Source organism: Musca domestica, unplaced genomic scaffold (assembly GCF_030504385.1).
Source record: "Musca domestica strain aabys unplaced genomic scaffold, Musca_domestica.polishedcontigs.V.1.1 172, whole genome shotgun sequence".
Lineage (NCBI taxonomy): Eukaryota > Metazoa > Arthropoda > Insecta > Diptera > Muscidae > Musca > Musca domestica.
In genome coordinates, this window is record NW_026712232.1 from 358,717 (window position 1) to 374,092 (window position 15,376).

Here is a 15,376-nt window from a genome sequence, read left to right on the forward strand (position 1 = left end):
TAAACAATCCTCTTTTAGGGGCTAAATTACTCACAAGAAACTCCTTGTGTGGAATTTCAGACAATTCCATTGAAAAATGTTGCTAAAATCATCAAGATACCGAATATCGGGGGGTACGGATATATGGGGGCTATACGATATCGTGGACCGATATAGCCCATCTTTGAACTTGAACTGCGTGCAGACAAAAGACAAATCTGTGCAAAATTTTAGCGCCCTATATTTATTTGTTGTGGCTGTAGCGTGATTAAACAGACGGATAGGGCTAAATCGTCTTAGAATTTTAAGCTGATCAAGAATATATATACTTTGTTTGGTCTAAAATTATTATATCGATGAGTTACACACTAACTAATTTTTTTGTTTTTTTTTTTTCGCTGCACAATAATACCGTGCTTGTAATTATGCTCTATAAATTGTATATTTATCATACTAACGCCATCTCCTGTCGACAAAATGAATCATATAAATCATCAGAGATTATCTTGGTTATGAACCACCGAAAAATATGGTTGTAAAATTGGGCTAACAATAGCCAAGACACTGGTAATCAAGAGAAACTGATAATACAAGATAGGAACAGTTTGATGTTACATTTAAAAATTCAAAGCATAGTTTCAGACTGTTAGCATCATTTGTCACACATTAAATTATTAAAATTGATGTTAGCATGGTTTAAGGATCACATTATTGGTGTGTGTCGGCGATAAATTTTATAAAATGAGCAAAGCTGTAGAAAAAGTATGATATTCCAAAATAAAATAATTCATTTCCGATGTTCTCAACAGGTGGCGCTATGTACAAATTAACGATTTGATAATGGCAGAGAATAATGTAGTTAGTTCAGAGTCCTTTGAGTTGCACCTGCTTATTTTAACATACAGTACAATTTTATTACTTTCAATTTTTAAATCATGAATATAATTTTGACAAAAATGTTATCTAACATGTTCGCTTATACGTTCTTCCCAAAAACGCTCTGCAAATTGTAATTTTAGCCAGCCATAATGGAAATGAATTATTCAATAAATATCAAAAAATATTGTTCTCTACAAAAAATGCTTTTGCAAAACGTTAATAAAAGTCTATAAACGTATTTATTTGCATTCAAATGTATACAAAATATGTACATATGAAAGGGAATATTTGAAAGAATATGAGAGTGCATAGATTGTACAGGACAATCGTGGCGGTAGAATATCGCCGAATGGACGATGAGTCAGAGTGAGGGTTGTGTTTTTGGAATTGTATTGAATTTATGCACAGAAATAAATTAATAAAGAGTAGATTGTTCCATTACCCACAAACACACACGCACAAATATATTTCAAGAACACAGCCATTAAAATAAAATTTTAAAAATATGCATACACCTACATACAGATTCAGTGGGTAATTTATGCGTCTATTAAAGCCCATTAAATGAAGGGGCTAAATGTGAACTTATTTGCTTCTGTTACCAATCAGCTGGTACGTACGCCTGTTTCAGGGTAGCACTGTCTACCAATATTGACTCAATTCCCGCAATACTCCCAACATTCGTTTGTGATTAAAGAGCATTCTGTGGGCCGCAACACGAGCCAGAACGTTTTTCATATTTTCCAAATAAATTCCAATATTTTATAAAAATTCCATTTAAGAGTGCAAAAAATGGAAATGGCCTTTACATTTGTGTTCTTCAATGCAGTTTTTATTAAAGCATTAATGCCTTTGTTCTATTATTGGAGCTTGTTATAATATTTGTGTGCGTGTGCGTGCGTGCCTTTTGTACTTGGCCATGGTGAAATTGTTTTATTTTCATTCGCATTGCCATGTGGGAAGTGATATTCAATTTTTTTGCTATTTTTTAAATTTTCATTTGCAAAAAAAAAAAAAAATAAATAAATAAATAAAATGAAATGATATATTCAAGAAAAAAGTCAATTTTTATTTAAATTATATTTCTTTTTTAATCTTCATCGCCCTTTGAATTCAAAGTAGCTTTGGAAGAGAATGTCCATAGTTCTAGGTTAATATAGGTCAATATTGAACAAAAATTAAATAATTTTCTGTTAAATTTTACTTATCCTAATCGTCAAATAAAATCTTATATGTTAAGCTCTTCAATGTGTATGTAAGATTAGCATTTTACGACGATTTAGCTTTGTCTAGCTGTCCATTAGGTGGGGAACTGAAATGTTGTCCATATGTGGTAAGAATGACTCCAAATGTTGGAATAGACTCAATGAATGGAAATTCATTGCTTATATGTTGAATGATTTTTCCAAAATTTCAATGGAATACAGCCTTTGGGATTCATTATTGGTACCTAACCTAATTGCAAAAAGTTTTCACATTTTCCTACTCGCCCCTAACCTTAATTGATATTTGTAAGGCTCTCTCTCCATTTTCCAACAAAAATAGCTGTAATTCGCGGTTTGAGGTTCATAAAAATGCATTATGTAAATTCCAAGTTATGACATTACTCATAATTTTCGACTTTCTGGTAATTCATGCTCTGCTCACAACCTCTTTCAATCTTTAGCTTGCTTGGCTGTGTATCCATTGCTTTTATGTAAAGTTCCCTGCTAATAAATCTCATTTTCCGCCCCCATTCCAAAATAACTTTCCAACCAACTTAATGTCATATGCGGACATTGATTGATATGTACAGCTGCAATCCCTCCACGGGCCTTTCTTAAAAATCGACCAACTACGCATCGGCAAACGCAGCATCACATTGACAAAAGAAACGTCTAAAGCAAAGCGAGATGGGCATCACATGGCCGCCATTTTTTGAGTTGCAACTTGCAACAGCTGCAATCAAAGTTTGCAATTTTACACTTAATTGCTTTCAATTAAGCAGAAGTGACTCTCCGGCCGTTATGTCCTTTCAATTAAAATACCACTGTGTTAAAAGTGTGGTGGGTCTGTGATAAAATCAATTGTTAAGAGAAACGAAAATGCCGACTATGGGCCAGAACAGGGGGAGAACCAAAGAGTGGCAAATACACATATCCAGAATAAAGAAATTAATGTTGTTGTTGTTGTTGTTGCTGCTGCTGTTGTTGCTGATGGAAATTACAGTTGCTGCTGTTGCTCGTTTTACCACTGACCAGAAAAAACATTGTTATCTTCCTTGTTGTTATTGGTAGGGTTGGCCAAAAGAAATGTATTTACAACAAGTACACATGCATGTTTGAATATCCGCAAACCAGCACACACACATGTGCACAGAGACACACACACACACACTCATAGTCAAATGGCATGCGTTGATGTAAGTATATAATGTATGTGGGTTCGGTATTCTGGTGGTTAAATGTTGCTGCTGTTGTTGGTCGTCGGTCGGTCGATTGGTTGCTTGGTCTGTTGTTATATGTCAACAACATGCCACAAACCGAGTAAACAAACTATTTCTGCCGTTGCCTTCCCACATTACATTTTGGGTGTGGGGGTGGACATATAATGGAAGAGGGGGGATTTTCACTTCGATGCCAGCCAGCCAGCCAACCAACCAACAACATAAACAATTGCCCAACAACATTTTATGCGAATGCCAAAACAGGCACAGCTAAACAATCTGTTGCTGTTGGTATTGCACTTGGCCGTAAAGAAATTTGTTAATCAATTGCCGGACTGCATGGACAGGGTGGCGTTTAATATTCGGTAACTCACCCACCCACCTTCTGTGGCTTTCTTTTGACTACCTCAGACCGCATTAAAACTCCAACCCTTCGTCCATTCTCCCTTTACTTTTACTTCATAATCAATGTTATTTTCATATTCAATGTTATGCGTTGCACATGGACCAGGGTAGTGATGATGAGGCAAAAAAAAAAAACAACAAAAAATATTGCCACAACTTCTGTAAACATTTTCAAAAACAGCAATGTAAACACAACACAAACAAGTTAGAAACAATTTGCCACCATCCTTGCCTGCTGCAAAACTAACTGGACGATGATTTGAAACTTACAATACTTGCATAAAATTACCATATCCCTGCCTCCCCTCCTGGTCTCTGACACACTCCTCGTCTCTCTGGCAATAGGCTCTGACTTTGGGTATGTCAGTGTGCGGATAGCTTGGTCGGCCACCCCATGGCGAGACATGTGATGTGGCAGTGAGAGTTTTGGGTGGGTGTGTGTGTGGGGGGCAGGGGGGAAATTAAAAGAGAATTTTCTGTCGAAATATTTTGCTAAAATACAAGTCGATCAGTCAAAACACATCAGGAAGATGTGGGTTGGGTTTTAGTGAATGAGAGAATGCATGCATGCAGCATGCATTACAGTCACTTTATTTACACATACGACGTTGGCGCTCATAGGCTTTCACACTAGCACACATACCCTGGCAAAATTGCCAACGACTCTGATGTGACAGCAAATGGGACAAAGGCATGTTTATTAAGGTGCTTCCAGAGGAAAATCAGGGAGAATTTTTCATTTCTATCAAGTAAAATTGTGTTAGTACTCGACAGACCAAATTATCACCAAGGTCCAGAATCTTCAGAGGTTGCGTGGACATTCTCATAAATAAATATCCAGTAATTTGAGGCCTGTTTATGTCTGTAGAAAAGGTAATGAGGCATTGGTACAATTATCAAGGTAGCCATGTATATGCCTGAATATGCTGAAATTAGAAATTGGAATCAGTATTTTTAAAAATTCAGACCTGGGGCTCTATTCCTTTTCTATAAAGCATAGAAATTAAAAATATGAAGGAATTCTTTAAATTAAATGAAAATGTTTACAAAGAAAATGTTCTTAATTTTTTTGAATAATACAAAAATTTAAAAAATGTGGCCCTTAAAATGACCCAGAAAAATTGTGTTCAAATGAACACTCACCCACCCTAATGTCATCATTTACTGGGAGAATGTTCAACTATGACAGCAGAGGAGGCCTATGCAAAATTTTATGCAAATTTTCATTTGACAAGGGTTAACCAAACACACACTGAGTTCTGAACTCTGTAGCTCGTATGTGTGAGATGTAGGCATCAGTTTTTTGATTGAAAAACTGAAATGGAAATAGCAACAACAATAATAACAACGACAACGACAACGACAAGGATGTACAAATGACCCTAGCCTACAGGATGCATGCAGTGGCCTTGCCACAAGCATCAACCACGGAACATGCAATACCGCAACAACATCACAACGCTTTGCCTAAACAAACCTAAACAGCAAACTTTCCACACGGATACAGGGACATATCCCATCCAACATGGTTTCAGATGACGACGACGACAACGATGATGATGATGATTTGTACACGATAACCGATATTGGCCAAAATGCAAGTGTGTTCATATGTCCAGTTCGTGGATGTGGAGAAGAAGAAGAAGATGGAAGCATGAAAAAAATGTTTCCCCGTTAAGATGACCTGCAGCTCATATCAGTCGTTCTGAGGTATCAGAGGTTAAACTGCTAAAGGTATAGATCAGTTAACGAAGGATATTGCCGTTTTCTGTTGATTGTTGCTGCGAGCGTTTCATGGCCTCATCAGCATCATTTCGTTGCAATTGCAAAAGTAGAACCAACACACACACACACGCACACACTTCAACTGAAACTCTTTGGCAAGTAGGGCAAGAGCGGCATCACTGAAATGCAAATGCGAGCATGTAAAATTGGAAAACATCCTTGTTCTTTGTGAATGGCCCAAAATAATGTTATTGCTGTTCTACATAAATGGTAATGGCAGTATCGAGGAGAACGGGCAACGATACCAAGCATGTAAAGCAATTTGCCATACACGTATTGTTACTGAAATTAGTTCATATCTATGAATAGGCTTTGCAAATTTTTGATATATTTTATGGACTCGAGTTGGAGTTTCAAATATTCAAATGAGTATTAGTATTGTTTTTGCCCCCTCGCCTCCCCTCAGGTCATACTTGGGCAGTTTTTCTAGTTTTGTTAACAACACTGCCAACAAATGTTTATTCACCAAACAATGTCTGCCTCGGGCCGGTCCATTGAAATGTGAATATATTTTTAATTGATTAGAATATTCAGGAATTGCGGTTGGGTAAATAAATAGATCAAGTTTATATCAGTGAAGAAGCATGGAGGTTGTACGTTAGTGAACGTTAATTGTTCCACGCATAAAAATCGAACTGGAATTATTTCATAGTAAATTTACTTCATAAGTTATTTAACCTTTGGATTTATGTATATACATTTTGACAATGAGATGTTGTCGAAGGTATAATTTTGAAAAAAGTCGTAAATATGAGATTGCAGATACCTTGATAAATCTTCCATTATGATGTCCTTCGATATGCAAAAAGATTTTGAAAAACAACTCATGTCAATTCCCTTTACATATTTTTGTGCTATTGCATATTTGAGCTTGAGTTTACAAATCTGACGTGTCTCATAGAAATTCCATACAAATGCCTGTAGACAATGTTATCCATCAAAACTGAAAAATCCCTGAAGTGTCCATAAAAATGCTCTTAAATTAAAATAAAAATTTGTATTTAAATTATAAACAAGTTTTTGAATCCCCAGACCAACATAAATGAAGGACCTTTATGGATGAATGTAAAGGTTATTCCTGTGAGAGTTTTGTCTTGCCTGGCAAACTTCCTCACAGCTATGAAGAAAGAGAAACATATCATTTTGATTTTATTACAGAAATTGTATTAAAAGTCTATTTTATGAGGTTGTTAATAAAACAGATTTTATGTTAATATATGCAAAGGTGAAGTAGTATGATATAGATGAATGTGAGCACATACTAGCTCTACTGGAAATTGTATATCCATGACTGGGTGATCCTTTAAATGTGGTTGTCCTTTGGGGGCTTGTGTGCATAATTATTAATATGGAAATGAAAATTTCGTAGTTAAATAAGGCAACTATCATCAGCATAAATCTAAGTTAGGTTGTAACGAATATTAGAATAATAGTTATTTTGTGAGTTTGAAGCAGCGGCGGGTAGTTCAAATTCTGCATATTCTATACAGGTATGGTATGGCCCTTATATAACGTAATTTCCACATTTTAGGGATTTCAGATTAGGTGATTGGGCTATAAATCAAGTTTTCACAAGTGTAAAAAAATTTAGATTTAAACGTAACGTAATATTTACAAGCATAAATTGCCTATCCTACAAAGTCATTTGCCGAATTAGTTTAAGGAACAAAAATTTCAAAGAAAAACAGTTAAATAAGTTAAAGTTGTTTTAATCCAATTATAGCTCCCCTGTTTTAACTTCTTCATTGAACGAATAAGGTACCTTCATTGGAGCTGTTACTCTCCTATTGTGGAATTAGAAAGATATTCAAGCTTTGGATCGTTACACCCCATGTTTCTGTTCCTACTCTAATCCTATTCTCATACATACCTACATATATTTATATTAATATTTTACATCATATTGTTATTTTAATGTGTTGGCAATAGTGTGTTTTATAGTTGTTGGTGTTAGAATACAAGAGTGTGTGAGTGTGATTTCTGTTTGGCTGTGTGACTATGGCTTGAATGTAGTGTTTTATGATGTTGTTTAACACGTATTAATTACAAATGCAAATAAAAGGGTTCTAATGTTCTTCAACAACCACAGCCACATCCCCAGCCACAACTACAGACACAACGCAAATAAACAAACGAGAGCTGCTAACTTTGACACAGCACACATTTCAAAGGTGGCTGGCTCAGTTAGGTGCGTGCAAATTAACGTGAAATTCCATTAGTTTGGGTGTCGTTGCCGTTGAAACAATGCCATAAAGAAGCGAACGTGTAAATGTATGCAAATTAGCTGAGTGTTATAAAGTGTCACATGATTAGTGGCAGTGGGAATACATTTATGACTCATAAATATCATAGAGCACATGAAAGTGGTTTTGCACAAAACGCAAGACTTCCGGTGTGTACAGCTACTTCTCCTTTTCTCTCGCTCTCGACTCGATTCCATTCCACAGCCTTTTTCTAGATCCGTCATTTATTTTGCATTGAAAACTTATACCTACTTGACATTTCAACGAGAATAAGAATTGATCAATTTCCTTGGGCAAATAATAAAATTACGACACGGACATGTCCGCTCAAGCGGAAAGCAGCTCGCAAGAAAAAACGCTCACAATTACAATCCAATGGCAAGCTCTAACTGAATGAATTCATTTCAATTTCGCTGTAGCATGTTTTAATTATTCACTTCAAAGTTTGACTTTCATGTCGAAGTAAGAAAATTAATGCGAAAAGAAGCGAAAGAAAAAAAGTAACACTGCCTAAAGTGGTAATGGATATTGACACATTTTCTTTCGTTTGTTTGCTTGCTTGCTTGCTTGGCAGAGGCTTTGCTTTGCTTGGCCGCTACAACATTTCACGAAGCGGAGAAGAAAGCAAACTTCATTATTATTACTGTACAAGTTGCACAGGACGCGGAGAATTGTGTCAATATTAATTTGCACAAGGAACCGTTAAAAAGTTAAAATTCCACAATCGGCTATCCGTTGGAAAACTTTTCCGGCTGTCACTTAATACTTACTGCCACCACAAAGCCAAATTGCCGGTGGCAACAACTGAAAAATACGGGGAAGAAGAAGATGCACAAACACTGCTGGGAACTGTCGTTACTTGACAATGGAAAGGATATTTGTCTAAAGAACGGAATTGATTACAGGGATCCGGTGATTGGTCGGTCACTGTAATCAAATGGAAATTAATGATTAGCTTCTAATTAAGACGAGCGTTTTTTTATGTTTCTTTTCAACAAAACTGAGGTGTGGGGTAAATTTCAGGTGGTAGGCTGGATCTGTCAGAGAATTTGTTGAGGCTTCATTTCTTTACAAGTAGAAGTAGGGGTTTCCGAACGTAGTCGATTGAAATTTGGAATGTCGATTTCAAGGGATAGTGAGATTTTATATCTATTTCGCTCTTAGAACAAACTCTTACTCCATTTCGAGCAATTCGACTCCCACTCTAATTTTTGCAAACAGTAGTGATTTGGGAGAGCTCCCTCACAAAACAAAGGAGTGAAGAGTGGACTCCACATAATACTCCCACTCTTCGAGCATACCCACTTGCCTTTATTGCACTCGGTCGGAGTTTTTTAGTTTCGTAGCTTTCAGATATTGTTAAATACGAAATAAAAGATAATGACTTTTCATATTAAATTTTTAGTTTCTGCAAATTAGTTTTTTTATTTGTCACTAAAATTTCAACCAAAAACTAAAGGTGAATTAGAATAATGACTCATATTGTCCCTGCATAGAAATTTCCATACAAATGTTAACAAATTCCAAAAACCAATATTTTTTTGCCCTGCTCCTTCTAACAACACACCGACTTGTCTTGGCTTTTCAAAATGTATCTGTGTATTGTAAAGGTCGATATTTGCTTGTATTGATATAATGTATTCTGTTAATACAAAATCTCAATTACTCACTCTCTTCGATTGTGGTTTTTGTCAATTAACTTTAGGCATAAGTAATTTATGTACTTGTTTTACACATTAGAAGGCAGAAACACACACACACATACACGCACACACACACCTAGACAGGCATCCATGGCAAAAGGGATCCAATAACAGGAAATGCAAATAGACCTCCTTATTATGTATGGAAAACCACAAGACCATCTGCCAGAGTACAGCTAGGCTCAGAAAGGATACTAATACACAATTAAAGTAATCATTGAAAGGACCCTGTAGGGGCAACAGAATAGCCCTTTAAAGGGGAACTTGCTAAGAATACCGACTCAGGAAAAATTACTGTAATTATTTGAGTATTTTTCATAGCCAGAGTTTAAAAATTAGAAAAGTGGCAAAGTCATCATCACAACACTATTTCTTTACTTCAAGCGCCCTTAGAGGTGCATATGCGTACATCCGTATACAACAGTCAGGATGTGTTCTGTAATGGCAACAAATCTTTGCTGCTGCTTTTGCACCAATCTTACCACATATTCGTCTCAGCACTTGCATACTTGTGGCCAAGGCACGTGGTCGGTTGTGGAGCAGTAAATTTTATTTCCACCATTCCACACCCCGCCATTGGATGGTAGAGGAAAAACCAAATTAATTTTTGTTGTGGCTTTCAGAACAGCAATATAACAAAAATACCTTCCATTCGACTTGTTTCTGTTTTGTCTTCTCATTTTCCAGCCGAGAACTCGAAGCGAGCGGCAGACATGCAGATGTCTTGAAGAGGCTAAAAGCCGCATAATGTTACACCTGTGTTTAGTCTGAGGATGTGTGCGTTGTGGTTTCCTGGCATATGTAGAATGCGGAAGTCAAGAGTACTACTACAACTGATGTTATTTAAATAATTACCAACAACAACAACGACAAAAACAACGACGCAACCAGCACAGAACAACGGTGAAGTTGCCGCATCAACACTTTGCATATTAAATTTAAAGTTGTTGGCAATTCCAGTGGAGTTGTGTTTTATTGTCTAACATAATAGGCTGGGAAATTGCAGTAAATTGAGTCGATGTCTGGAAATTCTATACTCGAGCAATAGTCAAGGAGGGCGAGCCAAATGACAGTCTCCTATGCAGCTGAAGTGGCCCAGTGTACTGGATTTGGGTGTTTCCCAAAACTTCTACTCAGGTAAGCTCTGTGGATGGAGGTTCTCCAAATACAGTTGTTATTTCTTTCTTTAGGTGGCGTGCCAGCATCTATAAACTTATATGGCTGGACCTATGCATATATCTAAGCATTTACTATGCCCTCAATTTCACCTATCGCTTCTACATGAATGAATCACAAAAGCAGTAAGTGCAATGACTCTATCACGATAGAGTTCTCAATATATTGTGTATCGACTTCTTTCCAGATTTTTTGAAACAATTGTCGTTTATTGCTACAGCAGCATATCGTTGATTCCCATTATGTTTGTGTTGGGATTCTATGTCTCTGTCGTTGTAAAACGTTGGTGGGAACAATATATGACCCTGCCCTGGCCAGACAGTACTGCCGTCTATGTCTCATCGCTGATTAGGGGCCAGGATGATAATGGTCGTAAGATGCGCCGCACTATAATGCGTTATGTGTGCCTGAGTCTCACCATGGTACTGACGAGAATATCACCGCGTGTCAAGAAACGCTTTCCAACCCTGGACCATTTGGTCGATGCCGGTCTTTTGGTGGAGAACGAGAAACAAATCTTAAAATCTATGAATGAAAAATTTGCCAAACATCCAAAGCACTGGATGCCCATTGTCTGGGCCTCGGCAATTGTGACAAGGGCACGTAAAGAGGGAAGAATCCGTGACGATTCGTCGCTGAAAACTTTGATAGATGCTTTGAATAGCTTTCGTGAGAAGTGTATGGTTTTGACATTCTACGATACCATGAGCATTCCTTTGGTTTACACCCAGGTGGTGACCTTGGCGGTATATACCTTCTTTTTGGCTTCAGTTTTTGGGCGCCAATGGACGGGACAAACAGATCCCGATGGTATTATGAACATTGTAGATTATTTCTTTCCCATATTTACGGTATTGGAATTCATGTTCTTCATGGGTTGGCTGAAGGTTGCCGAGTCACTTATATGTCCTTTTGGCGAGGACGATGATGATTTTGAGGTAAAAATCTGCAGAAATAAAATTAGTTTTAATGTTTTAATGCACTGGACAATTTTTCAGTTGAATTGGTTAATTGACCGTAATTTGCAAGTTTCCTATCTCATTGTTGACGAAATGCATAATGAACATCCGGAGCTTTTGAAGGATCAGTATTGGCAAAGTTTTTACCAAAAGCAAACTGGGGATCCGCCACTACATTCTACGGCAAAATTGGGTGAAACTGAATCAAGGAATACATTGCTTAGTGGCAACATTTTGGTAGCTAGTTTTCTTACATTTTGCCGTAGGTGAAGTGGATTTCAAATGTTCTTTATTGTAGGATTCTCTTACTAATTTCTTTTTGAAGCGTGGCAGCAAAACAAATTCACAATATGATGAAAATGTGAAGGAATTGGAATCTACCATAAAGCAATACTTTGATGATGACAAGTTTAAAATATTCCATGATTCAGAAGAAAGAAATACAAATTTAAACTTAAAAACCAGTAGCAGTGAATGTAGAGCCTCATCGCCAAGCATAAATGACAGTCCTGATGAATTTGAACAGCTCAAGTCCAAGAGAGCTGAGGAAAGACTTCAAAGGAAGCATCTAATTCTTACAATACCAAGTGTCAAAATATCTGACACCGATCGAAAGTCTCAGATCTCTGAGACAATTAATGCCTCATCTTCGCACCAATCCTTTCAACAAAGCCTTGACAATAGCTCTGAAAACACTGGAGAAACAAAAAAGAATATTTAAAAACTACTTTGTAACATGTAACAAAGAAAATTAAAAACAATATTTTTGACAAATAAATATATTATTTTTTGCAATTTGCATTTGAGTTGTCATGACTGTAACCTATACCGCAGAAGTTGCAACATGCAAGAAATTCGGTTGCTTTGTAAAATTGCTGGCAAGGTAGGGAACAAGAGAGATGAGTGGTTGGATGGTGAAATGAAAGAAATTAATCTAAGCCCTTTTAACTGCAGATGGAGAGGAAGCATTTACAAATTGGTCTGGATGGATTTGCTACTATTTCTCGCTTTATACTACGGAATTAATTTGATATATATTTATTTACTGGATAAAGATTCCCAGAAGTAAGTGGAGATTGGGAAGCAGTGATACCTATTTATGGATTATTGATTTCCTTTCGAACAGGACCTTCGAAAGTGTGGTGTACTATTGTGCCAGTTACAGCAGCCTGATACCGCTCTCATTTGTTTTGGGTTTCTATGTCAATTTGGTGATGACCCGATGGTGGGAGCAGTACATAACCATCCCTTGGCCGGACTCGGTGGCAGTCTATGTCAGTGCCCATGTTCATGACCAGGACGAGCGCGGTCGTGTCATGCGTCGCACAGTCATGCGTTACGTCTGTCTATGTCTGACAATAGTCTTCACCATGATCTCGCCCTGTGTCAAGAAACGATTTCCGAAAATGAAACATTTGGTTGAGGCCGGCCTCCTGCTGGAGAATGAGAAGAAAATCATTGAGTCAATGGATGTGGCCTTTCCAAAGTATCCCAAACATTGGATGCCAATTATATGGGCGGCCAGTATAATTACAAGGGCACGCAACGAGGGTCTGATACGGGATGATTTTGCGGTTAAGACCATTATAGATGAACTGAATAGCTTCCGTGGTCGCTGTGGCACCCTTATGTACTATGACTTTATCAACATTCCCTTGGTCTATACGCAAGTTGTGACCATTGCCGTGTACTCGTTTTTCGTGTGCAGTCTTTTGGCCCATCAATGGACTGAGTTCAAGAAAAACACCTACGAGGGCTTGGACTTCTACATGCCACTCTTTATTACATTGCAGTTTTTCTTCTACATGGGCTGGCTAAAGGTGGCTGAAACATTGATTAATCCCTTTGGAGAAGACGATGATGATTTTGAGGTGATTTCCAAAGCATCTTAAATAATGGTGAAATTTAAATCCCTGCATTCTAGGTTAACTGGATGATTGATCGCAATTTGCAAGTGTCCTATTTGATCGTTGATGAAATGCACCATGAACATCCGGAGTTGGTGAAGGACCAGTACTGGGATGATGTCTATCCCAATGAGTTACCCTATGAATCAGAGGCCAAAAGAGAACAACATCCCGAGCACTCAACAGCCAAATATGATGTGGACGAATCCTTGGAACAGTCTTTTAATAAAATATACCCGGTAGGTTTAAATTTAATCGGATTTATCAGAGAAATTTAATATGAATATACCTTAGAGTGGGGAAACGGGATCTGCCATCGATTCTCTGGGTAGTATTGAAGGTGAGATTTTGAATAGAGTGCTAGAAAAGCGTTCTTCGGAGCCTCTCTTACAAGAAAATTCCTCCTCGGATGTGGAAAGTGTACAAAAAATCGTGTCTTATAGATCATCAGAGTTTTCGGAAAATATTTTATGGAAGAAGGACGAAAATGATGGTAAATCACAAATAACTTTAGATACTATTTCCGAAGATAAACGATTAGAACATGAGAAAAGCGAAATAATGGGTGAAGAAGAATCTTGCCAGGAGGAAGGAGAAGAAGTCCAGGATACATACGAAAGTGGTAAGTTAAGTAAAGTTATAATTTAAATATAAATTTTTTGACGTTAGGTCCCCTTTAAAGAGACTGAAGTTGATCCCTTTGAGCAGTTACGCCTGGAACGTCAATGGCAACGCATCCAGAGAATGCATGATTTTCTTCAACGTTATTTTGGTCCACATTTCAAAATTGAAATGCCACAGGTTATTCCAGATAATGGAACCTTAACGAAAAGTAGGAAGGCATGTAGGAAGAGGACGAAGGAAGAATCCAACTCTGTGGAAAATAATACTTCAATGGAATCAAATTTGAGAGAAATTCTTGATAACCTTCCTATTAAAGGAATGCAGATACCCAGTGATGTATCAATGCCATTCCTTGTTGATGATGGAACTTCGCCAATGAGTTCGGCAAAAAGTTACTCCACAGCTGGTATTTCTGAATAGAATTCTTTGGAGACATACCTCCTTCTTATTGAATAGCGCAGCATTTTAATAATTTACCACACAATTTAATGTAATTCCTTGTATCTAGAATGAATTATTTAATTTTTATATTTATTGCTTTTAATAAACTAAAATTGTGTTCCACATATTTCATGCCCCTACTTTTGACCAGGAAAATGAGCAATCCTCAGCGTACACTTAACACTGTCAAAGTGCAGTTCCTTCCTCATGTGGTCATGGGCAGGAGTAGTATAACCACTTCCACAAGAGAAATAAATAACGGTTAATATCTTTGGGTCTTCCTTGGGTCTGGTGTTGCCAAAAAACATTATTTTAGCTCTCCACGACCCCATAGCAGTGGCGTTCACATCCCCATCCATATAAACTGTTATGTTTTATAAGTATTGCAGATGATTCGTTGATAGGTTCCAATGGAACCTAACCACACCAACCAAATGTGTGCACATTCATATATCATTGTTGCTGAGATTGTTGTTGTTGTTGTTGCTGTTGTTCTTGGGGAGAGTCTGTCTAAGGATATGAAAATATGAAATTGCTTTACACTCGAAAGCTCATTAAGTCGATTTATATGGCAAGCCATAAATTGTTGCAGCTAAATGTTCATCGTTTACAGTTATGCGAACGGCAACGACATTTACAGTTAACAATATAGGCACTGGAGGCAACACGAGATATATTTTGCCAGAGCCACATAAGGTCACTCATATGAAAAATTCCTATCAAATTTCCTTAGAAGTCAACCAAATAAATTTCATCACATTTTCCCATCCCGCAATCCTCATCATCAAAGGAAAGGGAAGAAAAAACAAAACTGAATTTCCACAAAAAACCTTGTTCTTGGAACTGCAAA

At 37.2% G+C, this 15,376-nt stretch overlaps 2 protein-coding genes across 2 annotated transcripts; both read left to right on the forward strand.

The window, feature by feature from the left end:
- The first annotated feature begins 10,397 nt into the window (after window positions 1-10,397).
- Window positions 10,398-12,355, forward strand: LOC131801785 (bestrophin-4-like). The gene is made up of 5 exons (XM_059120729.1): window positions 10,398-10,556; window positions 10,610-10,720; window positions 10,783-11,533; window positions 11,594-11,791; window positions 11,853-12,355. The coding sequence occupies exons 1-5, from the start codon at window positions 10,486-10,488 to the stop codon at window positions 12,273-12,275; spliced, it is 1,554 nt and encodes a 517-aa protein (XP_058976712.1). The 5' UTR covers window positions 10,398-10,485; the 3' UTR covers window positions 12,276-12,355.
- LOC131800347 (bestrophin-4-like) lies at window positions 12,295-14,653 on the forward strand. The gene is made up of 6 exons (XM_059120728.1): window positions 12,295-12,437; window positions 12,509-12,619; window positions 12,681-13,425; window positions 13,479-13,700; window positions 13,756-14,083; window positions 14,144-14,653. The coding sequence occupies exons 1-6, from the start codon at window positions 12,367-12,369 to the stop codon at window positions 14,503-14,505; spliced, it is 1,839 nt and encodes a 612-aa protein (XP_058976711.1). The 5' UTR covers window positions 12,295-12,366; the 3' UTR covers window positions 14,506-14,653.
- The last annotated feature ends 723 nt before the right edge of the window (window positions 14,654-15,376 follow it).